General features: G+C 35.2%; 1 protein-coding gene across 3 annotated transcripts in view; it reads left to right on the top strand.

Annotated features, from left to right (window-relative positions):
• CBLB (Cbl proto-oncogene B) overlaps positions 1-16,173 on the top strand; it is a 202,703-nt gene that overhangs the window by 159,803 nt on the left and 26,727 nt on the right. For 2 of the 3 annotated variants that reach the window (XM_087439540.1, XM_004436606.3), the window contains exons 14-16: positions 11,289-11,435; positions 14,489-14,586; positions 14,701-14,832. In XM_087439540.1, the coding sequence (XP_087295666.1) occupies positions 11,289-11,435; positions 14,489-14,586; positions 14,701-14,832 (377 nt within the window). The remainder of the gene's footprint in view (positions 1-11,288; positions 11,436-14,488; positions 14,587-14,700; positions 14,833-16,173) is intronic. The other variant, XM_014792277.2, reaches the window with a different exon arrangement.

The raw sequence follows: 16,173 nt of genomic DNA, 5'->3' as shown, positions 1-16,173 counted from the left end.
TATTCTCTGATTCTCCGATAACAGCATCCTGTTTTTGCTGTATAGTGAGTACACCGAGAATACCTGGTTGCTTGGTTGATTGTCTTTAATTTTATCTGCTTAAGATCCTCATTTCCGATTGAAAGTCTTAGAGCTTCTTCACTCCTTCCTCTTCTGGTCACTGGGCTCCCACTATACATGTGAATACAGAAGAAGGATAAGCCAGATCCCAGCTCCCAAGAAATTTACAATCTACTTTAGAAAATAAAATTAACATACATGAAACCACTAGAGAGTATTATGCACTGAATTGTATGATTCTAACTTGTTAGTTTTTGTATAAGCTTGGAGGAGAGGCTGTTACAGACTTTGTAAGTCAAGGATATTTCATAGAGAGGGTAGAAATTTCCTGAGTCACAAAGGATGGGCACAATTGGAAAAGATAGTATACTAAAAAAAGCAAGAGTGTGAAATTTCATCATTCAAGGAACGGTGGAAAGCTAAGCTAATTGGACCATTCTCTAGTGGGAACTTTTCTTGGAACTGCCAGATATGTAGCAGACATAGAAGTTGGAAGCAAATACACATATTCTGTGTAGTAGACCCGAAATCAGTAAGAAAATATGATATTGTAGCCCCAAATGAACTCTGGATATATGTATATGTAATAAAACATCTAAGCTCAATTACCTTTGATAATTCAGAGAACATTAGAAAATGAAATCTTGCTAATTAGAGATGAAATTTTCACATTCTGTTTATTAAATTCATATTGACAAGGAGGATAAGAGGCAGAGTTGCTGTTTGCTTCATTTGTATTTAATATTAAGTAGCTATTTCTTCTATAAATAGAGAATAACAAATTCATAGTAAAATGTATTTTATTGATAGTTTTCTAATATTTCAGTTTGTAAGTGCATGTGGGTATACTTTCTCTCCATTTACTCTTATTTTTTTCCCCCAGAAACAATGCAATTGCTTTACTTAACCAGAGAAATATTTTAGCAATGCATGCTTAACAGCAAGTTAGTTTTCTATTTTACTGTTAACCATGGTTAACAGCCAAGTGTTGGCTTTTAATGGCACATTTATCTGTCCAGTTTATTTCTGAATCTGACAATATAGGTAGCAGTTGTTCGTTGTAGAAAATATGCAAAGTACATAAAAGAAAGAAAAACATTAAACAAAGACATAAATACAGGCATATATATACTCCAAATATCAATGCCAAGAGTTTTAACGTTCTGACATTTTTTCTTTGTACACCTTTTTTTACGTGATTTAAATATATTGTAGAGATAATTTCATGCCCTCCTTTGTCACTTAATATTTTAATAGGTATTTTTCTTAATCATTTATGCACTGTATTTATTATGAAACCAGCATGGAATTCTGAAGTCAACATGAAAATAAAATCAGACTTGGTCGCAGACCTGACTCCAACATTAAGTATTTATCTGGCTTTGAACAAAGTAACTTCTCTGGGCCTCAGTTTCTCCATCTGATAATTGAGGGGATCTGTTTATCTTAAATGATCTCAGAAATCCTTTTGAGCTTCAACTTTTTAGATTCTACGCAATCTTTTTTAAGGAGTACTCATCTATAATGTTAATTATTTATGAAATATTTGGCAACTTGAATGTTCATTTGTAGTTGGCTGGTTTCATCCCATTGCTGAAGTCAGTATGAGCTGGATTACTGCCCCGGTTCTTTTTATTCATTTGGTTTTTGTTTTTTATGTTTTGTCTCCTTTGGCCTCATTAGAGTATATAACCAGAGTACAATGAGTATAGACCCTCAGCCCTGGAGGGGCACAGAACAGAGGTCTTAGCAAAACGTCACTCACTGAAAGAGGGATGTTGATGTTCAAGTACCTGTTTGCCTGTTAGACTCTTAGTGCATGTTTCAAAATCAGGCCAAACAGAATTACAAATTATTACCTAACATAGGCTTCTGCAGTTCTCACAAATGTTGAAAACCCCAATGTTAGATTCAGTAATGTCAAAGCTAGCATTTACCTTTAAATGTATGTCCTGTTGTTATAAGTATTAACTAAAGTATAACTGTTAAATTATTTGATATTGTTGCTCTGATTTCCATTTACTTGTAAGAGGCTACTCTGTGATAGTATTTATACAAAACTATAACTTTGCAATTATGTGACTTTTAGTATGTAATTCGTCTTGAGACCTAGAATATAGAATTTGTTTTTAAAAAATACACCATTGTAAAAGTAAGCTAAAACTGTACTAATGTATATAGATTTACTTATTTTTTTCTGAAATTGTTTTTCTAAATGGTTTCTATTTAATATTGACATTTAGCTATAAATATAAATTTTTAAATAAAAGCTTGAAACAAGTAATTATTATTTTTTAGGAGCAGAATGAAAAAAATACTATGTGGATTATTTTTACTTTGTAGTGTAAATTTTTACTACATTATATTCATGTGGAAATAATTTGATCTTTGTAAATTAAATTAAATGAAACCCCAAACATTTAAAAATATTTATTTTACTTGACACAAGATATTGGCAAATAAGCAAAGGAATTATTGCAAGTAATAATGGAGTAATTACTTCCAGGTAAGATAATGTTCTGGAAAGCTGAGGAATGTCGGGTTTTTTTTTTTTTAGAAATTTTTTTGTGTCTTGTCATTAAGAAATGAAGCTTTTGTACTTTTGACATATTAATTTTAAGCTTTCAAATACCTGTGAACCAATTACTTGGTTCATATTTTTGTAAAAAGGGGTTTTTGTTGTTGGAAGTGATGGTGTTGATCATTGTTATATATATTTTTCTCAACAGATAAGGTGCTAATATTTCAGGTTCAGTGAATAGAGAATCCAGATTTTGCCCAAGCATCCTATTTTCCTTCAGTTGCGTGTACTGCCTGGAGATTCAGCATGAACAAGATAAAATCCCATCCTCATTGGAATTTGTGGCTCACTTTAGGGAGAACAGAAAGTGAACAGATAACTAGCTTGTATGTTGTCAGGTGGTAGTAAGCGCTGGGAGGGAAAATAAAGCAGGAAAGGGGGTAAATAGTGATAGATGAGGTCATCAGGAAAGGTAATATTTGAACAGAAACCTGAAAGAAGGAAGGGAGCAAGCCATGGGGTTATCGGGTGAAGAGCATGAAATCTGGACAGAACTCAAGTGCCAAACAGTGAGGCAGGTGAATCCCTTGGGCGTGTCCAAAGAACAGCAAGAAGGGAAGGTGGCTGGAGCTGACTAAGGTGCGCAGGGCTAAGTCCTGTACTGCCTTTAAAGCCATGATAAGAACTTTGGTTAGTTTTAGGAGCCACTGGAAGGTTTTGATGAGCGTTATGACGTGATGCTGGTTTGTGTTTTTAAAGAGTTTCACTGACTGCTCTGTGGAGAACTGTCGTTAGGGCAGCAGAAGTGGCAGCAGGGAGGCCCATGGAGAGTGGGTCGTCTGACGTGGTAGGCCGGTAAGAGGCAGTCAGGGCTGTGACTGGAGTTACATGGTCAGCTTTGGGTTGCATTTTGGTTCAACAGTACCTGATAATAAATTGGGTGTCTGTGACGTATGGCAATCAAGGATGACCCTTACATAGGTTTTTGGCTAAAGAAACAGGGTAAATGGTTGATGCCATTTACCAAAGTGTGGGAGATGGGAGAAGCAGCAGGTGTGGGCAGGGGACAGAGGTGGTGAAGGTAAGACTTAGGGATCTGTTGAGTTTGGGATGCGTATTACACGCACACATCCAAATAGAGAGGTTGAGGGGACGGTCGGACATGCCGTCTGAGCTTTAAACTTTATGTTGTATTGAGGTAATTATTTCACTAGGTACTATCTACAGCTGATAGATTCATTTCCACATGCCCAGTGCTCAAATTTAATACATTCGTTATATTCTTAGACATATGAATGTAATTCTGTGAGATTTTTAGCAATATGGGAACTTATATTAAAATATTACCTTGAAGAAGACTATCCATTTGCCCCTAAAATGTTGATATTGTAGAAAACATATTTAGAACATTTCTGTGTAGTAAAATGTTAGTAAACATTATCTGGTATTGGTTATTATCATAATCTCTCTTTAAATGCCAAATTGCTGGGGAAAATAAACTAGACATGTGGATTTGTGAATGCACCTTCAACTACTGCCACCTTCCAGTGAGAGTTATCTAAGAGGTCCACACCTCCAAACAGCATCGGCATCTGTGCATGTGGGCATGTGAGTTGCTTGTCTATAAATAGTGGCCGGAATGGTCCATAGATAGATGAATGTAAAACTGTGAAGCTAGACCAGTTTGACTGAAATGATGGACAAACTCATGGTAGAGGGGAAAGTTTTTGTTTCGTTTTGCTTTGTTTTTAACTAGAAAGCAAAATGACAGAGAAAGAAGAGAAAAAATTACTAAGCCACAGGAGCTGTTAAAACAAATATCACATTGTAATTTAAAAAAACTTAAGGGCGATGAGCTTGATGCAAATTTTCATCATGTATGTGGTGCCTACCTGGCTTCATTACCTGTGCTCACTGTCAAAAGATCAGGAAAACATGTTTGGTTACTGTTCACCTGAGGATTTGTGTAGACAGTATATACTTCAGTTTTACATTAATCCTGTTTGTGTTCAATGATAAGAAATTAGTATCGTTGATTTAAATATAAGAAAAAATGGTAACCAACTTTTTTAATGGAAGATAAATCTGCAATTAAGAGCTACTCTATTTTCTTAACTCTAGTGAGTGAACATTGTTGCTCTTTTATTAGTTTTTCACCAGCTTTCACTCTAGGACCTTAAAATCTTTTTAAAACTTGCCAAGATGATGCACTATTTTTGTTTGTTTGTTTGTTTGTTTGTTTGTTTGTTTGACCTTGGGTAGATGGAAAGGTGCGCTGTTATCGAAGATGGCAGTCTCCTATAAAGAACGGTTGAGAGGACATGTAGGGGATGATGTGGAAGGGGTCCTTCAGTTTGTTCACTGTGATCGCTGTGGCATTCTTCTCTCATTGATGTATCTTGTAGAAACGATGTGCATTTGGTTTGACCTACTGATATGACTTAGTATTTGAAACTCAGACTTAATTTATAAATCAATGAAATTATGCAGAAAAAAATAAAGTTTTGTCCAAATCTCCTGCAAAGCAGCTTTGACCATCCTCACACAGGTTTTCTAGCATTCTGTGGTGAATCCCTAAAATCCACTTGTTGACACGTTGTTGAAAAGAATTGAGGGCTACAAGTGTATCATTTTAAACTAGTCTCAAAAGAAAGAGCAGTAATGTGTGGAAAGAGTACAAAATAAATATTATGGACATTATTTTTCTCCATTATTTTAGTATTATAACTTCTGAATTCAGATAGAATTGTAATCCCCCTCTCATCTTTTGTGGGAAAATGACATTTGGAGGATGGCTATAATCTGGGTGAGGGAATGCCACTAATTCCACTAATCTTTCATTTTCTCTGGCTGAAAGCTCTGATGAGAACTGATATTAACATTAATCTCAGTAGTTTGACAAATCTGTTACCTGTAATTTACCATAAAACTGATCTATGATCACAAATAATTAGGTAGCCTTCAACAGAAATGTAAGCCATTAGATTCTACTTAAATATACAATCTAAATTATATTTCTTATACTCTCTTTTTTGTCATATTAGAGGCGTAATCTACCGCATAGTCTCCATTTTTCCATGAACATTTTGATCCATTGATAGAAAGTGTGTAGGGTTAAAATGAGATTTTCTTTTCGTGTTAAATGAGGGCATCTTCCCCTGTTCTACCACGTTTAAGCATTGCTTATGTTTCTGTTAACATTTCTCTGTAGGCTCAAATAGAATTAAGTAAGTGATTTGAAGGCCACTAAGAATATTAAGCATATTTGTTTGTGAAAGATGCTTATCTGCAATATCTTAAATGAGTTAAAATCAATTTTTAATCTTAAAATGAAATTTTTCCAGTTGTTGTTAAAGCATAATTTATATACAGCAAAATTCACTCTGTTTCACACACAGGCACAGTTTTGTGAATTTTGACAAATGAATAGTCATGTAATCACCACCACAATCAAGATACAGAAGAATTCCATCACTCTGAACTCCCCTCGCCTTGTGTCAGTTTCCCCCCTCACCCCAAACCCTGAAAATTACCAATCTGATTCATGTCCATATAGCTTTGCTTCTTCTAGAAGGTTATATAAATAGAATCATATAGTATGTAGCCTTTTGAGACTGGCTTCTTTCTACTTAGTATGATGTATTTGAGATGCATCCATGTTACCAAGTAGATCAATAATTTGTTTCTTTGTATTGGTCAGAGTAGATGTTCTATTGTACAACACACCATGGATTTTTTAGTCTATGCCTCCACTGAGGGACATTTGGATTGTTTCCAGTTGTTGGCAGTTACAAATAATGCCAATTCAAATATCATCGTGAAGTCATGACTGTTCAACATGTATCGGAAAATTAGATTCTCAAGAAAAGTATTAGTTTCCTCAACATCTATCTTCTTGATTTCTAAAGCAGACCCCAAAAAGTGTTAGAAATGAATATTGGGGGGCCAGCCCGGTAGCACAGCGGTTAAGTGCGCGCTCTGCTTCAGCAGCCCGGGGTTTGCCAGTTTGGATCCCAGGCACACACCGACGCACCGCTTGTTAAGCCATGTTGTGGCGGTGTCCCATATAAAGTAGAGGAAGATGGGCACGGATGTTAGCCCAGGGCCAGTCTTCCTCAGCAAAAAGAGGAGGATTGGCATCAGGTGTTAACTCAGGGCTGATCTTCCTCACAAAAAAAAAGAAATGAATATTGGTCCTGAATAAGTTATTTTAAAAATGTAACTTAAAATTTGTTTCTCCAATTTAAAAAAGTCAGTGAAAATGCTTATAATTAAAGTTTATATTAATATAAGCTAATAATATACCACAATAAAAAAACCTAATAATATACCACACTGACTTTTCTTGATGTCATGAAAGAACCATGAAAATCAGTATGTACATTATAAAGCTCACTCTGATATACTGAGGAAATGACTTGTGTGTGGCACGTGTGCAACCATCATCTCAAATAGAGCTATGGTTTGTTTTACCACTTCTCTGGGCTATCATTTCTGTGATTTAGGTGTTTTCTAACCAAATTTTAGGTATTAGGTTAGGATTGGGATAGTTAATACAAGAAATATAGACTAATATCTATGGCAGGCTCTGAAAATTTGGTTTTAATAAAAGATATTTTTTAAAACCTTGCCTTCACATATTATTAAAGAAAAATTTTTGCATGTAGAAAGCAAAATAATATATCACATTTAAAATGCTTTTCTAGATTATGAAAGGATCCTAAAAATGATTTGTCTCTTTTCCTTAACAGCTTGATCATGTATTTCTCTAATAACCACTCATTATTTTTGTCTGAAAGCTTGTGAGTGCTCCCTTGGACACACACCGTGCCAGGCCTGTGTTGACTCCGGGTCTCCCCTTAAGCATTTTGCAACTCATCGTGTTTTCTATACACGATGTCAGTGAATGAACATACACTAAATGTACATAGTAGAAAAGATTAAAGTTGAAAGAAAATTACTGTTTTGTGGGGCAGTGTCACAGGAGGTTCATATATAAACAATAAAGATGGATATCTCTGCTTTTTTTTCTGGAAAAGTTGATGGACTAATTGAGGTATCAGGAATTGCTCAAATGAAGGAAAGAAAAGGACTCGGCAAGAGTGATGTTTGAGGTATAAGTTATATAGGTAAAGCCAGTGGGATGTGCAGAAGGTGACCCCTCTGATTGTATGCCTCTCGCACCAGGAATAGGGGTGTATACTGTAGAGGAATGGCTCAGTGAGCCTTCAGTTTCGAAATTTAAAAACCACTAATTAAGAACAGCATTAGAAATATATTCGTGGGGCCGGCCCTGTGGCTTGGTGGTTAAGTGCGCGCGCTGCAATGCTGGTGGCCCGGGTTCGGATCCCGGGTGCGCATCGAGGCACCACTTCTCCGTCCATCCTGAGGCCGAGTCCCACATACAGCAACTAGAAGGATGTGCAGCTATGACATACAACTATCTACTGGGGCTTTGGGGGGAAAAAATAAAATAAATAAAATCTTTAAAAAAAAAAAAAAAAAGAAATATATTCGTGGTTTGTTTCAAGTGTGCATGTGCACAAAATGGATGTATTTCTCACTGAAGGCTCAAATAACTAACACACAGTGAATTTAACAAGAGGTGTAGAGGTCACGGGGAGGATGGCTGAACATCTTTGAGGGTGTATATCCTTGTGCATTACCAGTGTATTAACTCAGGAATAACAGCCACAGTGCAGAGCACTCTGTGCGTGGATGATGATAATAGAAAGGGAGTGAAGTCATGGGTGTAAATGGTAGGATGGTTTACTTGGCAGCTTTAACTTGGAACCAGCCAAATACAGTTTGCTCTATTTTATTCCTCTGGTATCCTAAAAATTTCCCATAAGCTAAATCAATGCCTGAAAATTTTCCCATGCCCCATAAGTTAGGTATTTTCTCCACTGCCAAAAGTAAACATACATGATAGCTAATGAAAATTCTTAAACTAATTGTTTTACCACTTATTAGGTTGCAAGTAAAATTAAACCTACTTTTTCAATGAGTTTGTGAAGAGAAAAAATCCCCCATGTACTTAGGAATATTTACATGAATTGAGATTTCTTTTTTGGTAATTTATTTACAACTTTGTAATCTTATTTGTACCCTCCTCTTCTTTTATTTTTTATTAAGACTTTATTTTTTTAGAGCAGTTTTAGATTCACAGCAAAGCTGAAGAGAAGGTACAGAGATTTCTCATATACTCTCTGTCCCCACACATGTGTAGCCTCCCCCGTTAATCAGCATCCTCCACCATAGTGGTACATTTGTTAAAAGTGATGCATCTACATTGACACATAATTATCCAAAATCCATAGGTTATATTCCAATTTTTTTACGATAGAAACTACTTTTATTTTTCCCTTCAGAACTGGATAAGATCAATTTTTGTATAAAAATTTATGTAATAATAAAATGCACTGGAATGATATTCTTATAAGTTGGCTTATTTTTAATCTAAGTAGAATATTATACTGATAGAAGAGGTTTGCATTAAAAAATATAATGAAAAATAAAATCTGACTCTTTAGAAGTTTATTAAAATGATGATAAATGGGATATCTAAACTTTTTTTTCAGATTTAAATACAAATGCCACTTGAAAACTTTTTTCATTTCTAGATATAATTCACTAAAATCCATTTAAGCTAATAATCTATGACTCACAAGTTTTAGCAGCAAGCCCTTATTATTCCATAAAGTATTAGATGGGCTTTGCTTTTCACTTCCTTCAGAAATACTCCGTCCTTTGATTTGCAGCAAAGCAAAAGACTAGGGGGAAATTACCCAGATAAAATTCTTTATCATTGAAGAGAAAATATAGAATCAGCCACAGCAGATGTGGTTTCAAAAACTGTCCATACTTGTCTCGTAATGCAGCGCTTCTTTGGAAACTCTCCAGTCTTTGGAAGTAACCTGCATCAGGCAGGTAGTAGAACATTCCTGACATTGACGTGGTTGTTGAATGTTTGCTCAGTAAGTCTTTTTCTTTTATACAGTACATGCTTGAATTGCCTAGGAAAAAAGATTCATTATGAATGAAAGTATGTTAGGCATAGAAAGTATGCGTATTTTTCTCATTTTCTAGTAGAACCCATTCTAGAGTTAGCTAAATTGATGTCCATATTTATAAGAATCTGTGGAAAGGTAATGTTTGAAATTCTTGCTCTAATCCCCATCAGATCACCATCTTGCAGTCCACGTGCTCACGGCCTTCCTGTGGAATGCACATCTTCCAAGGCCACACCGTAGTAGGTGTAACCCTTAGGTTATTGATAAGGTTATGAGCTTGTGCTCTGGGCAGTGACGGTGGACTTTCTGTCACCACGTCACTGCTTTCGTCTCACCGTAAACTGTCGTTTGGATTCCGAGGTCGCTCAAACAAACAAGAGTTCAACAATTGATATTGAAAAAGTCTTCAAAGACAGGTAAAAATACACTTTTGATAAATCTTAGGAGAGATTTTTCTTTCATCTCTGAACTTCCTAGAGACTAAGATATGTAGTTGAAACTTGAAAACCTTTCAGTTTTCTCAAAAGGTCTTCTTGTAATGGGCACAAAGAAAAGCTCTTAAATGTGTTTTCATTCTAACTAGTGAGAAGAAATCAAAATGAAAAGTTATTTCAGTCTTGATGGCTCATAGACCAAAGGCCTCTTGCTCCCTCTACAGAAAGTGCTTCAAAATTGCAGTCACAAAGATTTTTTTTTTAATTTTTTAATGAAACAGATTTATCATGAGGTTCATGATGATTAACAAAAAAGCTTTGGATCCATGTGTTTCTCCGGGGTCTTGCACGCTGGTTGGCTGTCCTCAAGTTGGTCAGGGCAAGTTGCTGCATTTCTACTATGGTGTTTTTCACTGGCCTCAGCAAGGGTTAGGTTCAACTCAGTAGTAACAACTGTGAAAACAGTAGGATTTGTTTGCTTGTTTGTTTGTCTTTGTCTTATTTTGTTTATTTACTCTCATGGATTAGTAAAATGCTTGAAAATTTCTTTCGGTATTACTTGATTGTTTTACTCCTTTTCATTCTTTTTTCTTTAGCCAGGGAATTTAAGCGATAAAAATAATATGCTCTACCTTAAAGACTCAAGTTCTCTTATTATCTTCTAATTGTTCCAGTCATTTTTAGTTCTTAGTTGTTGTTGGAAAAAAAATTAACAAGTTTAATTGTAACTTCACAGGAGAAAGGATCGATTCATTTAATTAAACTGGATTTTTTTTCTAACTATAGGTAATATTCACAAGAGACTGAGAGTTTCACCTTTCTATAAAGACCTCATTGTTATATAAAACTAGCATGCAGATATATATATATGTATATATATTTATCATCCTAATTTACCCATTTAAGTTAGATTGGAACAAAATGTTACTATTTTAATAGCTTTGGTTTGAATAATTTTATGCATTCTCTTACAGCTCCAAGATCTTTTAATTTTTTCAGCAGGTTACTAGTTTTTCTTACTGTGCCATTTAAAATTATAAGTATGAAATTCTTTTATTCCATCAATAGAGTCTTCACAAAAGATTGAAAATCCTTTTCATTTGTATTTAGTCTAAGAACAGCCCTCCTGATGTTAGCCTGTAATTGAAAAATGAACACAAGTGACAAAGTAGCTTCTTTGATTGGATTACGTGACATCAGACTTGCCTGTTTTAAATTATAATGCTTAAACTAGACTGGATTTGTTTTTTTGTCTGGTAGGTGTACTGGTCCATTAGCAAATTCCCTTTCAGAGAAAACAAGAGACACAGTAGAAGAAGAAGATGATGAATACAAGATTCCTTCATCCCACCCCGTTTCTCTGAACCCACAACCATCTCATTGTCATAACGTAAAACCTCCTCTTAGGTAAGAAAATGGGCAGCTTTTTATCACCTCACATCTGCATAAGCATTATCATTTGTGGTGGTTGTTTTTAGCAATTGAATCGCATCTATTTAGTTAAAAATCCTTGATTTCTTGCTCAAAGCCTCCTCTGCCTGTATACTCTTTTCTGCATTACTTTCAGAGAAAACTACAAGATGCATATTTTTCATTAATCAGAAAGTCATTTGACTAAATTAGTTGACTAGTAAGTCTGATGGAACATTTTGTGGCCCTTCTCCCCCCCAAAAAACAAGTATACACTAATAAAAGTGTGCTCTAGGTTACATGGACTGATGATTGATTCATGAATTTTCAATAAGCTATTTTCAATGCATTTTATCAATTCTAAACACATATCCCATGAAAAAAAATTAGTCCTTAGAAACCAAGGTATTATGCCAACCTTCCTTAGATTTTTCTTCATGATGTAAAGACTAGTATAATTTATATTCATTTCCCTTCTTGGTATGCTACCTCCTCCTATTCAGATCTTGAAGAAGTAAAAAGAAAAACCAAAAATTGTGTCTCTTAACTGTTTCTTGTCAGGTACTATTTTACTCTTCCTTGGATCAGATAAGAATGTGAGGAATAGTGTTTTCTTTTCTTTTCTTCCTGTCAGTTGTTTATTCTCACTATCATGGACACATCCTTGGTCTTTGAAGTGGCAGCCCGATTGAGGTATATAAGACTTATTAAAAGTGGGTGGTGTGTATTGAAATATTAGTTTGTCTTTAAGTAGAAGGATGATTCTGCATTTATATAATTGAATTAGTAAATTATAATCTCATATTTTTCTGTTTATTTTTTATCTGACATATATGAAGTACTCAGTAAGTCAAATCTCAGTTTCAGAACTTTCTGAGCTCCTGTTTCGTTTGTATAATACCATCACTGGAGCTATGCTAGGCACGTAGAATAGTGCTCAACTACGGCTGGGGGCCTGGCCTTCCTGCCTCCCAGCGTCTCTTGATTGACTGAGGGATAGGAGAGCCATTGAGCATTTCAGTCATCTATGTCGTCTCTACTTAGTGTGCCATTTCCTTTTCAGATCAAGTCTGTCAACGGAAAGCATTTTATGAGTGGAAAGTTCTTTTCAGATGAAAAATCTAAAAAATATTTTAATGCCTTTCTTCGAGTATCAAAGTGAGGTAGAAAATGCAATACTAGGAAAAGAGAAGCAAATCTTCATTTTAACCAGAGATCTGTCTTAATGAGTGATCTTGGTTAGAATTATCAACACTCTGCAGAATTATTAACCAGGATTATTAACACTCTGCAGGCCAGGGCTTCATATGTCAAAGCAAGAATCAAAGCATTTCTTGCTAGTTGCTGATGTTTAAGACATTTGTTGATAAAATGGTATCATTGAGAAGACAAAGAAATAACTGAGAGGCAGTTTGTTGTATCAGAAGAACCAAATGCCTACTACTCTTATTAGAGAAAAAAGTTATTCCATTACATCAAATATAAATTGTTACAACTTTAGTTCCTTTGGCTCTTATAAATGTGTAGTAATTTTTAAAAACTGAAATAAGATGGGCTTTTTTGGTCTCCTTGGGAATCTCATTTTTTTCATTGCTGGAGAAGTGAGAGGTATAATTTTAATACTTTAAATTTTAATTGTCATATCATACTGGATGAGATTTTTGGTGGCATGCCTCCCAAATCCTGAAAATAAATTTGAATTATGACCACCATTACCATCTTTCTACTGTTACAGAGAAGTAATAAATGTTGATAATCCCTAAACTTAATTGGAGTGAATTTTTTATCTAATTTGTTCTTGAAAGCTGATGGATGAAGTATCTTCTTATGTCTTCTACAGAGAACTCTCTAAGGTTAAACACTTCCTTTCCTGCTGTTTTGTTTTTCCTTTGGAATATCAGAAGTAAATTGTCAATATGTGGAAAAGTTAAACAGTAGATGAATAATTCAATTCAGTTTCGGTAAAAATCTATCAGTATTATGAAAATTCAGTACATGATAACTCTTTTTAAATGAACCATCTCTGGCCTCTTAAAGAGATGTGGCCACCAGAGAGAATGGAAATGAATTTCAGATGAAGCACTCTTGCAATAACTATTCAAATATCCACTATCTCCTCCATTATGTCTGTACTTTTATTTTGCCCCAAGAAGTCAGAGTAAATCAGAGAAAAGTAAAATATAAACTCTGCTTTCTATAGCTCTTTGTGAGCAGAATAACTTGGCGAGCAGAGTTCATTGTTATACAGTTATGTTCTGAAGACAAAATACGCTCTGTATCTTTTCTTCCTGCTGCTCTCTTCCCATGCCCCAGTTTTGTTCATTGTAGTTCATAGTGTGATTCCAAAGGATTAATACCAACAACAAAAATACTTTTGGTGAGTATTATTCTTTACAGACACCAGATTAAAATATGTGTCGTGTACCCAAGGCCTTCGCTAAAGTCATTTCTCTACAGTTGTCAGAAGTGCCAGAGTTTTGTTTATGGCAGCAGTGAAATTATACCTAGACTCTAGGTCTGTGAATATGCCCGTCAGAATTTTAATAAATTACTGAACGTTTAATGATTCTCCTTCTTTGATGGGCTCTAGATTATTATAAGGAAAGCTTAAATTACAGAAATAAAAATGTAATGTTAAATACAAATAAAAAGTCATTGGGACTGTTATGTATTTTTTGCTTTCATTTTTTTCTTCAAAAACTTGACAAATTATTAGTGAACTCTTCCAAAACGATATGTGAATTTCACAGATGTGTTTAGGATATCAACAATTTTTGTGGCCCTTGGAATTTTTGGTTTCACTTAAAAAAAAAAAAAAAAGAGACTCTTTGTCTCTTTGTCTTCCATGGGATATTTACTTCTGTAAAAGTATTTGAGTAGGAGTATCTAGATAACATGACTTGTACTTTTTCCAGAAAAGGAAATTAATTATATTTATTTTCAACCTTTATTGTATGAGCAGGGTAGCTAGTTCCCATCACCCCCGCGTGACTTTTAAATGAATAATTTAATTCATTATTATGATTGTTCTCCTTTGATCTCTGCTTTAGGTCTTGTGACAATGGTCATTGTGTATTGAATGGGACACATGGTACATCGTCAGAGATGAAGAAATCAAACATCCCTGAGTTAGGCATGTATTTAAAGGGTGGGTATACAACACATGTCTTTGTGTTCTACTTCTTAGTGGTCAGAATTTAAAGGCAAAATTGCATGCCAGTGTTGTACTGAAACTACATTAAGATTTTGTGTTATCCTCTAGGAGATGTTTTTGAGTCAGCCTCTGATCCAGTGCCATTGCCACCTGCCAGGCCTCCAACTCGGGACAATCCCAAGCATGGTTCTTCACTCAACAGGACGCCCTCTGATTATGATCTTCTCATCCCTCCATTAGGTTGAAACTTTTACAAAATTTTCAAACAAGCCACCCTGCCTCTGCTTTCAGTTAATATCTGAATTATCAAAATTCAGATTTCAGTTTAATGCAGACCCACGAGGTTGTGAATTTGTCTGAATTAGAGTGGATTCTCCGGGTGATGGTGGCTCTCAAGTTTATGTGCCCATTATTCCATTTGGACGATTGAAGCAATGGCGTAAATAGCTGGCCATTGGTCAGGGTTTTATCAAGTCGTATTCTTCATGTACTAAACGCAGCTAAAAAAACCTGTGGGAGCATTGTTCATTCTCCCAGGTGCTTGTGTTCTAGTAGATTCATCTGTGTTCCTCTGAGATTTTAAGTACAATTCTTAATGAATGTGTACTTACTTTTCTTTCAGCATAAAATGACCCAGTTCCACTTAGCTAATTACATTATGGAAAATTATATATTTTATTGTAGAGAGCTGAGAATAAATTCTGTCTTATAATCATTACGACTACAACACATCCAAAGAATCTCAATTTCTTTGTTTCAAATTTTAATATGAAGAAGTACAGTAGTGTGTATTTGTGTGTTTACACGTGTGAAGGTACACAGAGGTGTGTATGTGTGTTAAAGTTGGCTGGTGCTGGTGTCTGTTTATTTCATTAATTTTAAATAGGAAGCTTCTCACCTTATGTTTAAAGGAAGACAGTTAGAACTTCCACCCACCTTAAGGCTTCACAATAACAAGTCACCATAGCTTAAAATAATATATGATGAGGGTCCGTTTATAAGCTTATCTGAATTGGTTATTAGGCTGCCAGAAGTATGAAATGAACCTTTCGATTTTTTCCACAAACACCATCAACCAGTGTTTCCAGCTATATAACTGCAACGTCTTTTTCTCCTGTTCCTTCTGTAGTTCAGTGCTTTATTCTCACCTACACGAATTACAAGAGCCTCCTAACTTCCTTCTTTACCTAGTCTTTTTCTTCCTTCCACTTCTTCCCATACGCTGTTTTTTGACCTGTTACCCAAGCTTCGTGAACTAGATCAGCACTGTCCAGTAGAACATTGTGTGGTGATGTAAAGGATTTGTATATTTCCGTGTGCGACTGTGGAACTGAATTTTAGTATGTGGATGGTGACTACCATATTGGACAATACAGATAAATGTTCCAACCTGTCGTTTTATCTCCACCTTCCTCTAGCTCTTTGTGTACATCTCATGCTTTATTTATACTATTCACTCTCCCTGGAAGACACCATCCTTGCATTTGATGATAAAATGTTTTGAGCCCTTGATATCCCAGACCTTCTTGTTCTTGGTAACACCTTGCTGAATGCCACTTTCTCCATTTTTCTCCCCTCATA

This window comes from Ceratotherium simum, chromosome 15, assembly GCF_057802395.1.
Source record: "Ceratotherium simum simum isolate JZ-2026a chromosome 15, ASM5780239v1, whole genome shotgun sequence".
Classification (NCBI taxonomy): Eukaryota; Metazoa; Chordata; class Mammalia; order Perissodactyla; family Rhinocerotidae; genus Ceratotherium; species Ceratotherium simum.
This window is presented reverse-complemented; position numbering and strand designations above follow the sequence as displayed.